The sequence below is a fragment of the Glycine soja genome, chromosome 11, assembly GCF_004193775.1.
Source record: "Glycine soja cultivar W05 chromosome 11, ASM419377v2, whole genome shotgun sequence".
Taxonomy (NCBI): domain Eukaryota; kingdom Viridiplantae; phylum Streptophyta; class Magnoliopsida; order Fabales; family Fabaceae; genus Glycine; species Glycine soja.
This window is the reverse complement of record NC_041012.1, coordinates 37,528,006-37,544,795: the sequence shown is the minus strand read 5'-3', so window position 1 is coordinate 37,544,795 and position 16,790 is coordinate 37,528,006. Positions and strand designations below refer to the sequence as shown.

Here is a 16,790-nt window from a genome sequence, read left to right as displayed (position 1 = left end):
TATATTCAATGTTTATTCTATTTGAATTTATTTTTTTTATTCTTAAGATAACCAGATATTAGGCATATCTATTATTAATGCAATGCATTTATAACACTATCATCCTTTCTTTGGTTAGAAACTAACATACAAAGACACCAATCATCATCAAAGTCAACTTCGAATATTAGACAAGCATCAGAACACCCTACACAACTTAATGTTACTTGAACGAGCAATATTAATCTAGCACAACATAGATACAAAGTTTAGAATAAAGTCAACTAGTAGAACTATATGTAGTACGGATATAAAATCACATCAATTTCTCCAGGCTACAACTCCAAACTCCCATTTTTTCATGATTTCTGCATGATGATAAGCACAAGGTGAGATTTTACCAAAAAAAAAAACAAAACAGAGAGACTCATAACATACACTTTACAAAAAAAGATAAACATAAAAAGAACTAGTCTTCCAAATGAGGGCATCTCTAAAGTCTAACCTGCATTGGAAGGTACAATTTGAACTCTGGAGGGAGTTCCTCTTCAGAGTAGAGGCGGTCAGAGAAGTAAATCCTTCTCAGTTGACAGTTTGCATGTACCTGAACTCGCAGTGTCTCCACATAATTAGTACCATATGCTCTCTTGGTGAAATCAGCCAGTTTAAACTGGATTTGATTCCACCCCTCATCCATTCTCAGTGGCATAGTGCACATGTAGGGCTTTACCCGAGTGACAGCCTATTATGACATGAAAATAAGAGAACATGAAATCATTTGTAATCCATATTTGACAGTATTTCAAAAAGAAATGGGATCCATGTATTTCAGAAACCATATCAAGATTGTTTTAGCAAAAATGTTTGTTATAATTTTCCTAATCTTTTTATTTTTATAAACATCACAGTATACCTAAAGAATGACATTGGATGATAATAAGAACTATTTTAACACTAATATTCCCCAGTCTTACGGTGATTTAAAAATGAAAGATTGTACTTAATCTCAATGCAATTCTGCACATACAAACTAATCGAATGTAGATGCAGTAAAAAAATGTGAATTTCACCAGACTCGAGGAACATAACCAAGATTCTTCTTCTAAGACTTTCTAACTAAAAAATACAATGATCCAAAAATAGAATCATGCCAAAGCATTACTATTTAGAAAACCAAAGTTCTCTATAATATTAGGTACAAGCAAGCAGTCATGCACAAAATACATATGGAAGAAATTAAAATTCTGCAAGTTGTGGGTAAACCCATTAGACACAAAAACATGGGCAGACTTACACACTAAAAATTTGAGGCTCGAAATCGTCGTCTGACATTCTTATCATCCAAAACTTGAATCTCAAATGTGAAATACTTCATTAGATTCTTGACAATCAAAACCAAGAATGGAAGTTTTATACCAAGTGTTGCAGCTGGGTCAGCTGGGCACGTAATGTATGTGGACTGAATATTTGATCCAATTATTTCCAGTACATTGGATTGTATGTCTTCATCCTGTGGTCGTTTAACATGGCCATTCACAACTAAACAAAGTTCAAGAAAAATCAGTCACATAATATTTACCTTGAACATGAAAAAGATTGTTCTTATAATCAAACAAGCCACAAATATGCTAACTATGAGGCCAGCTTTCATGATTTTTCCATAGGAGGGCATTTGGGTTTTTCAGAATTTATAAGAGGATTACTCAGTTGTTTTTATCTGAAGGCATTCAAAATGGTAATACACAATTATGTAGCAGCATGAGACACCTGCCAAAGAAACAAGTACCAAACCCTATCTCCTGCCGGGCTATTACAGCCACTACCAGTACCCATTCGGGTTTGGCCAGACATTTTTATGGATTTCATTGGACTATTGGAGGGTTAACTAAGTCCAATGTAGTGGACACTATCATGGTTATAGTGTATAGATTCACTAAATATGCCCATTTTGTGGTTTTAAGTCACCCTTACTCAGCTAAGGAAGTGTCCGAAGTTTTACTAAAGAAGCTTTCAAACTGTATGGCTGCTCATCATCAATAGTCTCAGACAGGGACAAGCTCTTTCTTATCAGCTGATTTTGGACTTAGTTATTCAAGATGGAAGGTACCAAACTCAATTTTAGTTTGGCTTACCACCCTCAAGCTGATGGCCAAACTAAGGTTGTCAATAGATGCATAGAGATGTATTTGCAATGTTTAACAAGTTCAAAGCGTAAGCAATGGCCAACTGTCTCAGTTGGGCTGAGTATTGGTATAACACCAATAATCATGGCACCACTGCATGTACCTGGTTTCTTTTTCCCTTAATTTATAATACAGACGATTCATTCTTTTCCATTCTTTTTTCCCCCTGTCATTCTATACGTTCTTGAGTAATTTGTTTACAGATCTAACCCAGTCTAAAAAGGGGTGGGTCCTAAATCCCTTCTATACTATTTAGAAGTCCCACAACTCCATCAACTGATGAGTGGGTTAACCATTTAATGACAGAACAGGATCAGATGTTGATGATCTCGAGCATAACTTGATGTTGGCCAAAAATACAATGAAATCATAAGGTGACAAGCATAGAAGGGGATGTATACTACCAATGTGGAGATTTAGTTAGGCAGGTTAATGAAAAGCTAGGTCCTAGGTTCTATGTAATTGATGTTGCCTGCTAGCAGCTGTCTACTCCTGTTGATATTCAAGCATTGCTTACCTTTCTATCTGATGAGTGATGAATGGGAGCTTGAGATACAGCCTGACGCAGCAAAGGTGCTGGATTACAGAATCAATACAGAGGATCTCACCAAGGTCCTAATTAAATGACAGGACCTTCCTGACTTTGAAAATTCTTGGGAACATCTACACAAGACTGCAAGAATAGTTTCCTACATTTTACCTTGAAGACAAGTTGAAGGCTTCTGGGGAAAGTATTGTCAGGTGACCACCTATCACTATGGTTTATATTAGGATTAGGAAAGAATGCAGAGAGGCAATCAAGGAGAATCAAATGCTTAATGTAACAGAGTGCATGAGAACAAGCAAGGGGAATTGAGTGATTTGTGTAACTGATAGGACCTTTGCTCCTATTGCTATTGGATTCTATACTAAAAGGAAGGGGGTTCTAGGAGGGTGAGGAGGAGCTGAGTTGACATGTTATAGCAAGATATAGGGGCAAAGTTAGCATGATAGTGTGGAATTTTGGTTAGACTTTCCACAGGGATTCTTTTTATTGATGAGCATTAGCTTTGGTAGAATGTGTCAAGGAGATTCATCTCGGGTTGTTACTTGTTTCCATTTTCTGCTTGTAAAAGCTGCAGTCCAAGTCTTTTTAATTAAATAACACTCATATAGTAACACACTGGTTTCTTACCTTGGTGTTCCACTAAATGGTGCAGTTCACTCGTCGCTACTCACTAGGATGCCATCTGGAATAGAACCTAAGTTTGACGATGAGTCTGAAATGATCATAGACAACGGTTGCTACAGATAAGTCACAAAATGAAGAACAATCCAAAGTCATTGAAGAGATTGCAGAGGAAAAGACAATCACTGAGGTGAATAGTGATTAAGAGATCTTGGATGTGGAGAGTGATGGTGCAGAAAGAGAGTTTGATCGAATTTAAGTGGTTATTATGTTCCATAAATTTTTAGAAAATAAATTGGCTGGATATTGATGTTCGGAAATTGAGGTAACTTGATACTCCCAGTGTTTCGTATTTTCTAAGACCTAGGATCAGCCAAACTCCAATCATTATAAGGCTAGCATGTGTTTTGTCTAAATAATTTCGTACAAAAATTGGTGATTGTGGGTGTCAGCCATAGTTATCAATATGGTGAGAGCAAGCATCCCCACTCCTGAAGGTGGTGTCACGCTCACGCCTTGCTGTCAGTGGTTGTGCTACCTTTCACGGCAATAACTGTGTGAAATTGCACCAATACACAACTTTTTCTGCCTTTCACGGCCACAACTGTGTGAAAAGAGACACCACAAAAGTGGAATCATTTTGGCCCTTGGGAGGGGGGGGGGGGGGGGGAAGTTTATGAAGGGTAAGAATTGCTTTAGACTTTAGATTTTAATCCACAATATTCAACCTCAACCCACTCATTCAACAATCACCCACACCTCAGCCTCCGATCCTAAATCCTAACCATGCAACCCTCATGATTTTAGTCTTACAATTCTCAGCCACAAGACAATTAATTCCCACCATCTGGTACATAGGATAGCCCCCTTAACTGACCATAGCAAACCTCTTAACCAACCCCAACTAAGTTATGTTTACAATTGGCTTACTCCTTCTCTTCCTAGCATTGACCTGTTTAACTATAGGTCTGCTACCAGTCAGCCACATGGTGGGAATCTTACTACTTCAAGACATAAACCATAAAATTCTGAAAACGAGAATTAAGTATCATTTGGTTGTAATTTCAGACAATGCAAGGTAGAGTATTGAATTTAAAACAAGCTCAAAATAAAGTCCAATCATTGGTTTAACTATAGGTCTGCTATCAGTCAGCCACACGGTGGGAATCTTAATACTTCACGACAAAAAAACCATAAATAAAATTCTGAAAACAAGAATTAAGTATCATTCGGTCATAATTTCAGACAATGCAAGGCAGAGTATTGAATTTAAAACAAGCTCAGAAGATTTGATCTCACAAGGGGTGTATTTCAGACAATAAAGTCCAATCATTGGTTGGAAAATGAATAATTAAGATTGTAATAACTTCATACTATGTTATACATGTGCATGTTTCTTATCACAATCCCTCACTCTGAAGCATTCAAATCCCAAAATATTACCACTTGATGTAACTGGAAACAAGAAAGCACGTACCTTCTTTGTCCCATATTTGCAAAGGTTTACTCCTATATAAAATTAAAAAATAATGAGAAATTTCAGTACCTTCATCACAGCAAACATGAGAAACAGAAATGTTCCCAATACTCATGAGAACAGAAATGTTCCCAGCCCGACCCGAATCTCCTACAGGCTATGTATTTCTTGGCCTGGCTGGGCCAAAATTGATCTGTCTATTTTTTCAATTTATATTTATATGAATTTTAAGAAAAAATGGACCAAATAGGCCCAGCCCGACCCGAATCTCCTACAGGCTATGTATTTCTTGGCCTGGCTGGGCCAAAATTGATCTGTCTATTTTTTTCAATTTATATTTATATGAATTTTAAGAAAAAATGGACCAAATAGGCCCAGTGCTTTTACATTTTTTGGGACCAGCCTGGCCCGTTTGGCCCACTAAGCCAGGCCAATTGGCCTGGTTCATTTTAGGCCACTATTTTACAAGCCTGGACCGGCCCACCAGGCCATCAAATATCAAAGTATACCACCAGCGGAGAAGTGCAGCAAAACCATCAGTCATACCTTGATGGAGAAAAATGTTCCACCCCTAAATCCTCATCCCAGAGAAAGATATAATCATAAATAGAAACTATATCTGGATGTAGAAATCTTTTTGCAAACCACATGAGAAAGAACCCAAGAATTAATATATAGATTGGGAAAAATAAGCCATTGAAATATATATGCAATATGTTAGGAAGAAAAAGTAAGAGAACCAGCAGTCTCATTGTGTCCATAAATTTTTAGAAAATAAATTGGCTGGAGATTGATGTTCGGAAATTGAGGTAACTTGATACTCCCAGTGTGTCGTATTTTCTAAGACCTAGGAGCAGCCAAACTCCAATCATTATAAGGCTAGCATGTGTTTTGTCTAACTAATTTCATACAAAAATTGGTGATTGTGGGTGCCAGCCATAGTTATCAATAGCATGTCACGCTGTGAGAGCAAGCATCCCCACTCCTGAAGGTGGTGTCACGCCTTGCTGTCAGTGGTTGTGCTGCCTTTCACGGCATAACTGTGTGAAATTGCACCAATACACAACTTTTTTCTGCCTTTCACGGCCATAACTGTGTGAAAAGAGACACCACAAAAATGGTATCGTTTTGGCCCTTGGTAGGGGGAGTTTATGAAGGGTAAGAAGTGCTTTAGACTTTAGATTTTAATCCAAAATATTCAACCTCAACCCACTCATTCGACAATCACCCACACCTCAGCCTCCGATCCTAAATCCCAACCATGCAACCCTCATGATTTTAGTCTTACAATTCTCAGCCACAAGACAATTAATTCCCACCATCTGGTACATAGGATAGCCCCCTTAACTGACCATAGCAAACCTCCTAACCAACCCCAACTAACTTATGTTTACAATTGGCTTACTCCTCTTCCTAACATTGACCTGTTTAACTATAGGTCTGCTATCAGTCAGCCACATGGTGGGAATCTTACTACTTCAAGACATAAACCATAAAATTCTGAAAACGAGAATTAAGTATCATTTGGTTGTAATTTCAGACAATGCAAGGTAGAGTATTGAATTTAAAACAAGCTCAAAATAAAGTCCAATCATTGGTTTAACTATAGGTCTGCTATCAGTCAGCCACACGGTGGGAATCTTAATACTTCACGACAAAAACCATAAATAAAATTCTGAAAACAAGAATTAAGCATCATTCGGTCATAATTTCAGACAATGCAAGGCAGAGTATTGAATTTAAATTTTAAAACAAGCTCAGAAGATTTGATCTCACAAGGGGTGCATTTCAGACAATAAAGTCCAATCATTGGTTGGAAAATGAATAATTAAGATTGTAATAACTTCATACTATGTTATACATGTGCATGTTCCTTATCACAATCCCTCACTCTGAAGCATTCAAATACCAAAATATTACCACTTGATGTAACTGGAAACAAGAAAGCACGTACCTTCTTTGTCCCATATTTGCAAAGGTTTACTCCTATATAAAATTAACAAATAATGAGAAATTTCAGTACCTTCATCACAGCAAACATGAGAAACAGAAATATGAAACAAACACGCCAAAACAGAGCATACCCAAGGCTGTACAAAATGGAAAGAAATCCAGATTGGAATGTGTTCTTGAACATCTTCTGCACCACCAAAACCAACAATAACAACAATAGCCAATTTTAAAACCTAATTTTTTTTTTAAATTGCAACAAAAAGAACACGACACAAAATTAGCTCGCAATTCCACGCAGAAGAATCTAAACGGAATGGACTCGGATTCAGGAAAGTAAAGAGGGAACGAAAAACAAAGCAAAAGAAGATTACGAGGCGTGAGAGAGATGAACGAACGCGAAGTAGCAATGCGAAACCCTAAATCTTCGTGGGTTTTGCTTGCATGCGTTACAGAACAACTAACATTAGAAAGTTTACAGAACAACAAACAACGATTTATAAATATTTAAATTAAATAAATAAGGCTTAAATAACAATTTCGTTTCCACCCCTAAAAAAAATACATAATTTAGTTATATTTTGGCCAATTTTAATTTATTTTACTGTCACTTAATGAAATAAATTTCAATTATTACTAAATTTATATGTCATGAAAATGGAAATTATATTAATATTATTATACAATTATACGTGTCTGTATGACTGTATGTAGGGGTGTAACATAATTATTTAGTTGACATTTCATTTTTTTTAAATTACAACTAATTGATAAACAGTTATAAAACTCAATTCTATATTGTTGAATCCTAAACTCATCAGCTGAGGTAATTATATATATATATATATATTAATTATAGTTAAACGAGGATTTTAGCCATAGCATAAATATTATTTGTTTTTAAATAATTAAAATGTATAAGAAATAAATGTCTTTAAATAGATATAAACTATAGTTAGATTAAAATTGTTTATCTTTAATTTATCTTAGACAAGAAATTACACACATTAATATGCATATATAATTAGATAAATAATGAAATATGTTTATTTTTTTAAACATATGCATTTCCAATCATAATCAAAGTGAGTCGGTATTTTAATGCATTCTGAAGAATGGAGTGTTATTCTTATTTTTAAAATTAAGTGTATAATTTCAAAATTTATGATGAATCTCGATCCTATTGAAAGTGATTCAATATTTTAATGTATGTTATTCTTATTTTTTTAAAAATTAAGTTTATAATTTTTAAATTTATGTGAGTAAGTTAAGTTTATAATTTCTAAATTTAGTATGAATAAAAAATTTAATTGTGTCTATATTAAATAGTTGTTCAATTTCTATATTATTTAGAAGAAGAATATTTATTTTGTGTGCTTTGATGAAAAAAAAATTATTATTGTTTTTGGTAAAAATAATTCCAGACCAATATCATAGTTGAAAAAATATATGGACTTATTTTTTATAAAATTATCTCAATTTATTATTATAAAAAAATATTATTAATTATTTCTTAGCACATGTATCTATATTTACTATGTGTGGAGGAATCTTATAATTTGATATAAAATGTAATTTTTATTGATTTAATCATTGAATGATATATATGTGTTCTCAAGAAGATAATTTACGTCAAATTTTATTAAAATTAAATAACAATAAAAATATAATCAAATGATATATTTTAAAATGTTTATATTACATTAATTTTAATTTATATGTACGGGATATCAAATGATTTTGAATTAATATAAAATTTTACATATATTATTGATGAGAAACTAACTTTTGAAACTAACAATGAGTTTTAAAAAAATATTATCCTTAAAGTTATAAGAAAATTTTCAAAATTATTCTCATATAATTTGATCCTTTTTCTTACTATTTTATCTTTTTAAGTGCTTAACTAATGAGTAATGATCGATCATTATTTTACTCACTGATATGAACGTAAATGTGGGATCAAACTTTTGACATCCTCGTCTTGTTCTCTAGAATGAAATACTGGATAAATAAAAAGGTAATTCAACAAGCAAAAGTAAGACTAGCATTTTCTTCTTTTGATTCAGTTTGAAATGAGGATGTTCCAACTCAAATCCAATCCTTAGTAAACCATGATGTATTGGCATTATCAGCCTCTGTTTCTGTTGCTTAATTCATAATGGTTTAACTTAAAAAATGTTAAATTTGTTGTTTATACAAAAAAAATTCAATTTTTTATTTCTTAATAAAATAATCAATTCTGTAAAAAAAAGAATTGTATCTTCAAAATTTTTATTCTATGACACATTTTAAAAATTCATTAATAGGATTCAATAATCAATTATTATAATACACTTTCAATTTTAATATTTTATTATTTATGTTTGAATATCAGTTTCAGGCTCTCGAGCACTCATTCACATGGTCTTGATGAAATAGATTATATAAGCCTAATATAACTTTATTCAATCATGTGAATATTTTTCTGTTTTAGTTCTGTACCTTAAGTCTTTAAAATTTAACTTTGGTCTCTTAAAACATTTGTTAGACTAACTTGTCTTTCCAGTCAGTTTGTGTCAGTTTGTTACACTATGAGATATATGCAACGTCATATGACATTTGCCATGTTAGCCAAAATTAACACTATTAGTACTAAAAAAATTTGATAGAAAGACCTATTTAATAAAAAAAAACACTTGAAAGGATGAAAATAAAACTTTCTAAATTTAGGGCACTTAACTAAAACAAAAAATAAATAAATGGGAGACCAGAACTATATTTTAGTCATTAATTAATCATAATGTCAAACCATAATTTGTTATTACATCATAAAAGTTCTAAAACAGTACCACATCTATCATTGGTCTAACATAGCATTGTCTAGGTTGACCACACGACATAAATACTAAACAAGTTCACTCTTACGATGTTCATCCAAATGTACGCCTTTACTTGCAAGTGTCAAATAGATAATGAAAATTAAAAATTTCATATGATAATATGATAGAATAAAAAATTTGTGAGAACTTTCAACTGCAACAAGCCATAGAAATACCCACAATGGATATCTAAGTGCATAAATAGATTATGCACACAACGATTCATTTCATTACCTTAATCATTAATGCTAGCAATAAACATAAAAAGGACAAAAACAAGAAAATCATAATATTTTTAGGGACTAAAAGATTAATTAAGTCTCAAGATTTTTTGCCTTTTCACTCTGGTATGGTCATGTAGCTATATATAGCTTGATAACTTGTAGTACAGTATGATTCTTCACACAAATAGCATGGTAATCCAAAAAAAAAAAAAACACCATCAAACACAGGTGAAGTGTTACAGGTTTATTCACCCAGTTGAACACCAAGGACTACTAAACAATGGTTCATAACTATGGTTGTTATCCAAACATACACTTGAATCCTTGCACTTGAGAGGAACAACTATGACTCCTTTTCAATCCTACAGTCACTAATTTTCTACTCCAAAATTTGCGTGTGAAATTTCTAATTGTTACTTTAATTCATGATCTATATTGTTCTTCTATTACATGAATGAAATTGTGGTGTTAATCATTCATGTTCAGTGTCATTAAAATCTTGCTTCAAAATTAATTCTGCCCTTGTATAATTTAAACTGTTCATTGAGAAGTTGTTTTAAAAGGCTAAATTTTGTATGAACTTCTTCAAAGAAATGCTATTCTATTATAATGTCAATTGCTCTTCTTCATCCACGTTATTTATCTGCATATAGATCCATCTCAGATCTAATTCATATGTTAACAATCCATTAACTACCCAGAAATGCCTCATTGAAAGGATCCCTTCACAATCTACCAAGACCAAGACCAAGACCATACTTCTTGGCCCTTCATTTCCCAATCATCACAGGCATCACTCTTTGCCTTAGAACTGGAATTAGATCTTAATAAGGACCTGAAGATTACCCTCATCTTCTTGGATCAAAAGGGTAATAACACCCCATATGGCAAACCTAGTATGAGGTCCAGCTCTACACAAGGGTAACATCTAGTAATGATGTTCTAGCTATCACAAATTCTGAAGACCATTTTCAACAAAAAAATAAAAAATAAAATTGGTAACCCAAGTCTATCTAATATCAAAGAGAGTAACTTTTCTATCATACTTTGCATAAGTTTAACTTAGGACTTGAACATGTAGAAAACAAATAATCCTGAAATATATCAAATTTGGCTTGCTATCATGTCACCACTTGCGCCACTAGGTTCTCACTGCTTATGGACATTATAGATAGTATAAGATTGTCTAGAAATTTTCAATTACCAGTCAGGCTACTAGAACTCACTGCTAAGCACTTGCACTTTGTTTGGATGGACTGAACTAAGGAAAAGGGAATTAGGGGAGAGTGATATAGGAAATAAATAGTACACTTTGAAAAAGCAATGACTATAAGGGGAGAATCTCTTGGTGATGGGGTTCACATAAAAAAATTCTCTCCTCTGATGGCATGAATTGTGTTCATGAGTCAACTTCTCAATCACTTAAAACAACCTAAGTGAATAACAATCTTATCATATTCTGTTTCCTTGTATTCTCTCTCTTGATTGTTGTACTTGTACCAGAATTATGTGTAAATCCTAATGTACAGCCAGCCTATATATTGTTAGTACCATGACTTTGACAAATATAGAACATATGTTATAGTTGAAAAGGAAACATTAAAGGGAATAATTTGAATATTATTGCTTGACATTGAAATACAATCATGAGTCTGCTACTATGCTTATATAGGCCATTGATAATCAAGAATAACTGAAAATAGGGAAATAAAATCTCCTAATTTTCTGGTAATCAATCTCTGTTCTTAATCAGTGTTAATTCTGGGAAACCATTCTGTCCTAAATTAATTACATATTTACAACAGTTATCTTCATTAATCTCACTTCATAATATCATATAGCTAGTAGCTTCAATGCTTGAATTGTTCCTTCTTTTTCTTCCTATGGCTGCTGCGACTGCTTCCACCGATCCACTCATTGAGCTAACTACAGTGTCATCCCTTCCCACCAAACTTAATTCTGATAATCACCACATCCAGCACACTCAGATCTTGAAGCCAAGGACCTTCTTGGGTACTTTCTATCCAAAGCCTATGACGTCTGCTACTTCTGCTGCTGCATGGGACCGACTTAAAAAGCACTATGCTAGTAGGTCACATAATCGCATCATGTCCCTCAAGGAGAGTCTTGCTTCAATAACAAAAGACACCTTAAATGTCACTGAACGTCTGCTATCCATTTTCCCCTTGGCTGACGAACTCTCACTTATTGGTCGTCTTGTTGATGATCTTGATTTACTCATCATTGGGTTAAAGGGACTTGGCCCTGCATTTCAGGAATTCTCTGCCTCCATTCGAGAATGTGATTCTCCCTTGTTGTTTGCTGAACTTTTCAACAAACTTGTTGATAGAGATTTTTCTCCGGCATGAGGAATGTCAGCAATAGTCCATTCCTAGACTCCAGTACTACAAACTCACTAATAGTTCTCACACATCCTCAACTCATGGCCAAATCAACCCTCATGGTCACAATTCCTCTACTTCTTCTGACCCTCCAAACAACAACACTCAATGGGGTAATGTCTCTCACTCAGTGCATGCCAGTATTGAGGTCGTTGTGGCCACTTCCAAATCATGTCACAACATGATAGCAGTTCTGATCCCACTTGGTTGCTTGATTTGTGATCTTGGATGGCTCCACCTCTATACTTACATCTTTCACTCCTTTCAAACACATCAATGCCATATATGTAACATCTTTAACTCAAAATCTTATCTCTGTCTCACAATTATGTCACACTAACCTTGTTTAAATCGATTTCTTTCCTTGGAATTTTGAGGTCGGATGATACTTCTGCGTGGAAAGAAGGAAAACCATGCCTACAAATTGACATTTGGACCTTCTGTTCAAGCTCATCATGTTCATTCCTCTTATTCTACCCTGTGACTCTGTCCCGTTGGTCACCCAGCATCTCTAATTCTTTAGCATGCATTACAAAGTTGTCAAATTCAAGTTCAGTTGTTGTCTTCAGTTTGTTCTGATTGTTTGTCCAATAAAACTTATAAATTACCATTCCATAAGTCTACTCTATCTAGTACTTTGCTAGAAATTGTCTTTTGATATATGGGACCATGCCTCAATTCCTTAAACAAATTGATACCATTTGATGCCATTTTGATTGACCATTTCTCAAAAACATGTTTGGCTTTGCCCTATTAAATTAAAATCAGATAACTCAAAATCATTGGTGGAAAATCAATTAAATGCCAAAATCAAAACTTATACTAGTAGTGGGGGTGAATATCAAAAGTCACATAATTTTCTTAAAATTTAAGGCATTACTCTACTTTCCATCACACATCATAAGCAATCTGATTCCACCAATTCAAATTTTATCCTCACCAACTAACTTGTCTCCTAATTTCTCTCCATCCATCAATTCTTATCTCACATTTCATTGCCCAACGTCAACTCCTCCTGTGTCCACTATTATTGAATCATCTTCTCAGTTCTCATCCTAACAACAACTTGTACACAAGGTCTTCTCTCTTGCCTGTGCGGTTGATCCTCCCTCGACCTCACTGGATTATAGGTCCATTTATCATATGGCAACATGATCTAAGAACAACAATTTCAAGCCAAAACAGCTACATATAGACACTAAATTTTTACTCCCGAATCCAGTGGAGCCTTCATGTTTTACCAAATCTTTACAGCAACCTGGGTGGAAAAATGAAATGTTTCATGAGTTCAATGTAATAGAACCTAATCTCTTTCCATCTATCTTCCTCACTTGAATGCAGTTTGTAAAAGATGGGTCTTATGACCCAAATGCAAAACTGATGGCTTAATACAGAGCACATTTTGTTGAGGTGTGTCAGAAAGTGAGTTATGACCCTAACTCAACACCTATCTTCCTCACTTCAATGCAGTTTGTAAAAATGGGTCTTATGACCTAAATGCAAAACTGATGGCTTCATACAGAGCTCATTTTGCTGAGGTGTGTCAGAAAGTGAGTTATGAGCCTAACGCAACACTACAAAAGTGGCTTGTAAGATAAGGATTGCTTTCCACTTATATAGTTTATCATGACGGTATCTTTACTCGATGTGGGACTTCAAGATGTCCCCATTTGTCCACGGCTACTCGCCATGTGAAACTTTCAACACACCTTCTTTGTCTACGGGTGACCACAATTTATGTGACTTTTCCAACAAGGTGCAAACTATATAGCTCATTATCTTCTTTGCCATCTTCTAAAGGATGGTCATTGTGCCAAATGGCCGTAGATAATGCTTTCCATAATGACTCAAGAACAAAAGACATTTACATGATCAACCAGCTGGGTTGATACACCAGTAGTATCTTGACCATGCTTGTAAATTGCACATAACCTTATAAAGCTTGAAACAAGCATTCCATGCTTATAGTTTCTTATTTATCTATCATCGTGGTAACACTTTGGCATATTTTGCTGTATGTGGATTATCTTTTATTTCTGGCCCAATTCTGAAAACTAAGATCTTGCCTATAAATCTCTTTAAAAGACCATGGTGTTGCAGCTTGCTTCTTGGGGGTACCGAGATCATTCCCACTGCCTCTGGTTTTTCTTTCTATCACTATACTCCAGTTTGATGCAAAGTCCATAGCCACTCTCCACATCCTGTAATTTGGCTACCAAAAATTCGTTGATTCTGTCAACTACTTGGACAAATATTGTGTTTTCTGCCAACAAATTCTCTCGGTACATGTGCAAGCTGCAAAATGGGTTCTTCACTACCTTAAAGGAACCATTGACTTTGGACTTCATCTCTGTTCAATCCATGCATTTGGGCTTGGGACTCCGTTGATATGAAATCCACCACAGCTTACATAGTTTACTCTGTACTCAAACCCATTTAGTGGTCATGCAAGAAGCACTCCTTTGTGACTAAGTCATCTACAGAAGTGAACACCACACTAGGCTCTACAGTTACTGAACTCTTGTGGCGACAACAGCTTCTATGATTCAATCTACATCTCAATCACTTGAAACAGCCTAAGCGGGTATCAATTTCCTCGTATTATTTCTTGATTGTTTTACCAGAACTATGTGTAAATCCTATTGTATAGTCTATATTTTGTTTGTACCTTGACTATGAACTACATAGAACATACCTTATCTTCTTTCCTTCACAAATTGTGTATGGGCAAAAGGCTGAGTGCCTGAGTATGAGCTAGTTTATTTTGCCCTACAGTCATGGTCATTGTGCTCCCATTTTTGTCTCATTTGGAGCCTAATCTACTATGATGTCATTTTCTCTGTTCTGTCTTCTTGCATTTTTTCTCCAATGAGCCCTAGTCATTATACCAGTATACTTGCCAGACACCACAGTGTAGGTGTTACTACATTTCCTCCAATGGTATCATATTCTGAAGGATACTTCAGAGGTTGTGCTCCTAACGACATCATACTTTAAGGCACAGACATAGAATACTTAGTTTGCTTGTAGCTTGAGCTTTTTGCAATTAAAATGATATTTGACATTTATTTAAAAATGTTCAATACATTGAATTTGGAGTAAGGATATGAATCATTGATTTTGGTTCTCTGCTTGAGTCAATGTCTTCTCTCTTCTCAACCATTAGTTACTACTAACAGAACTCAGCAATTAGCCCCATACAATAGTCAGTGAAGGTTCACTTCTTTGTCAGTTACTAATATCTAGCTAACAATTATATTTCATGTCCATTAATCAATATTTCCTATGTCTTCATGCCTAATTATTTGCTCAGTGATTGCACATATCTAAATCAGTGTATCTGACATACATTTACCCAGGATAATTTTATGAGTGATGTAAGGAGACTTTCAAAAGAGATACAAAAATTAGCAAACAGGAAGTTCCTTGCACTGGATTAAAGTTGATATATTTGGCAAGACAAGATACAACTGATTTGATTGACTTGCATACTTGTTCAGTATATCCAATGGAGAATGGTTATTAATTATTATACATGTATAGTTCAATCTGGTTGAACTATTTGGAGCTACTCCTTACACCAAAGTATGAATAACTAGACTGTCAAACCGCAGATAGAGAAGCTAGTTTCAAGAGTACCTTTCTATTTGGGAACTAATACAAAATAGCATTCTTCAAAACTCAGAGAATACAAAATCCGTGATGGAATAACATGCAAAAGTTCAAATATATATAGCTCAATGGAATCAAAAGAAAAACCAATGAATCACTCCTAATTCCTAACCAAAGGGGTTTTAAGGACCCAATGAGTGTACCTTAGTTGGCAGCACATGCTGAGTTTGTGGGAGAGAAGCTAAGTTTTATCCCTGCAGAATACACTCTTGGGGAGGGGCAAAGAACTTTAATTGTGGCTAATTCCAGACCAAAGATTAATCTCATAGCCGGTTTAAAGGACCGAAGCTTGTGAGGATACCTTGGGGTACTACTGGAGAGCCTAAGGCCCTAATTACGGTGCTATCAAACAATCAAAAAAGGGTTTTTAAGGTTGTTAATTATCACCTCTTTTCGATGAGGTTGAGTATGGAACTTGGGAACCTAACTTATTAACTCCTACTTTCTTCCTCTTAGATGATCATAGCTCCTTTCCTTGTTCTTGAATTTCTCCTTCACTTCCTTATCCTCACTAGTTTCTCGCTTCTTTTCTTCCTCTCTGCTTCTCTACTGTTTTCCATTTAGTCATTCAAAGACTTCCCCTTTTAATTCTTAATCATAGTTTTCTTATATATTTTTAGGTTATTTATGACTTATAAATCTTATAAACAAGAATTAATTGCAAAATTAAAACTGCAGATACCAATCACAGATTGACTATATTAGGAGGATTATAAGGGCAACTGTAAGCATATAAAACCCCGACTCATTTTGAACTTTTGATTACTTCAACTAAAATTTATGTCCAATGATGAAGATGAAGATCCTCTGTTCAAGGCATACATTTACCACCAAGAAAACCTAGGGTATAGAATTAGAATAATTCCAGGAATCT

At 34.5% G+C, this 16,790-nt stretch overlaps 1 protein-coding gene and 1 long non-coding RNA gene across 2 annotated transcripts; both read right to left on the bottom strand.

Annotated features, from left to right (window-relative positions):
- Positions 1-69: 69 nt before the first annotated feature.
- On the bottom strand, positions 70-7,237 carry LOC114373259 (cilia- and flagella-associated protein 20-like; the record flags this gene model as incomplete). The annotated part of the gene is made up of 5 exons (XM_028330764.1): positions 70-347; positions 485-721; positions 6,762-6,793; positions 6,892-6,993; positions 7,132-7,237. Coding segments are annotated over 5 exons (486 nt in total), but the record flags the coding sequence as incomplete, so codon positions are not given.
- On the bottom strand, positions 1,435-3,330 carry LOC114373945. The gene is made up of 2 exons (XR_003658494.1): positions 2,680-3,330; positions 1,435-1,518 (listed from the first exon to the last, which is right to left on the bottom strand). It is a non-coding gene; the product is annotated as an uncharacterized LOC114373945 (long non-coding RNA).
- Positions 7,238-16,790: the final 9,553 nt, after the last annotated feature.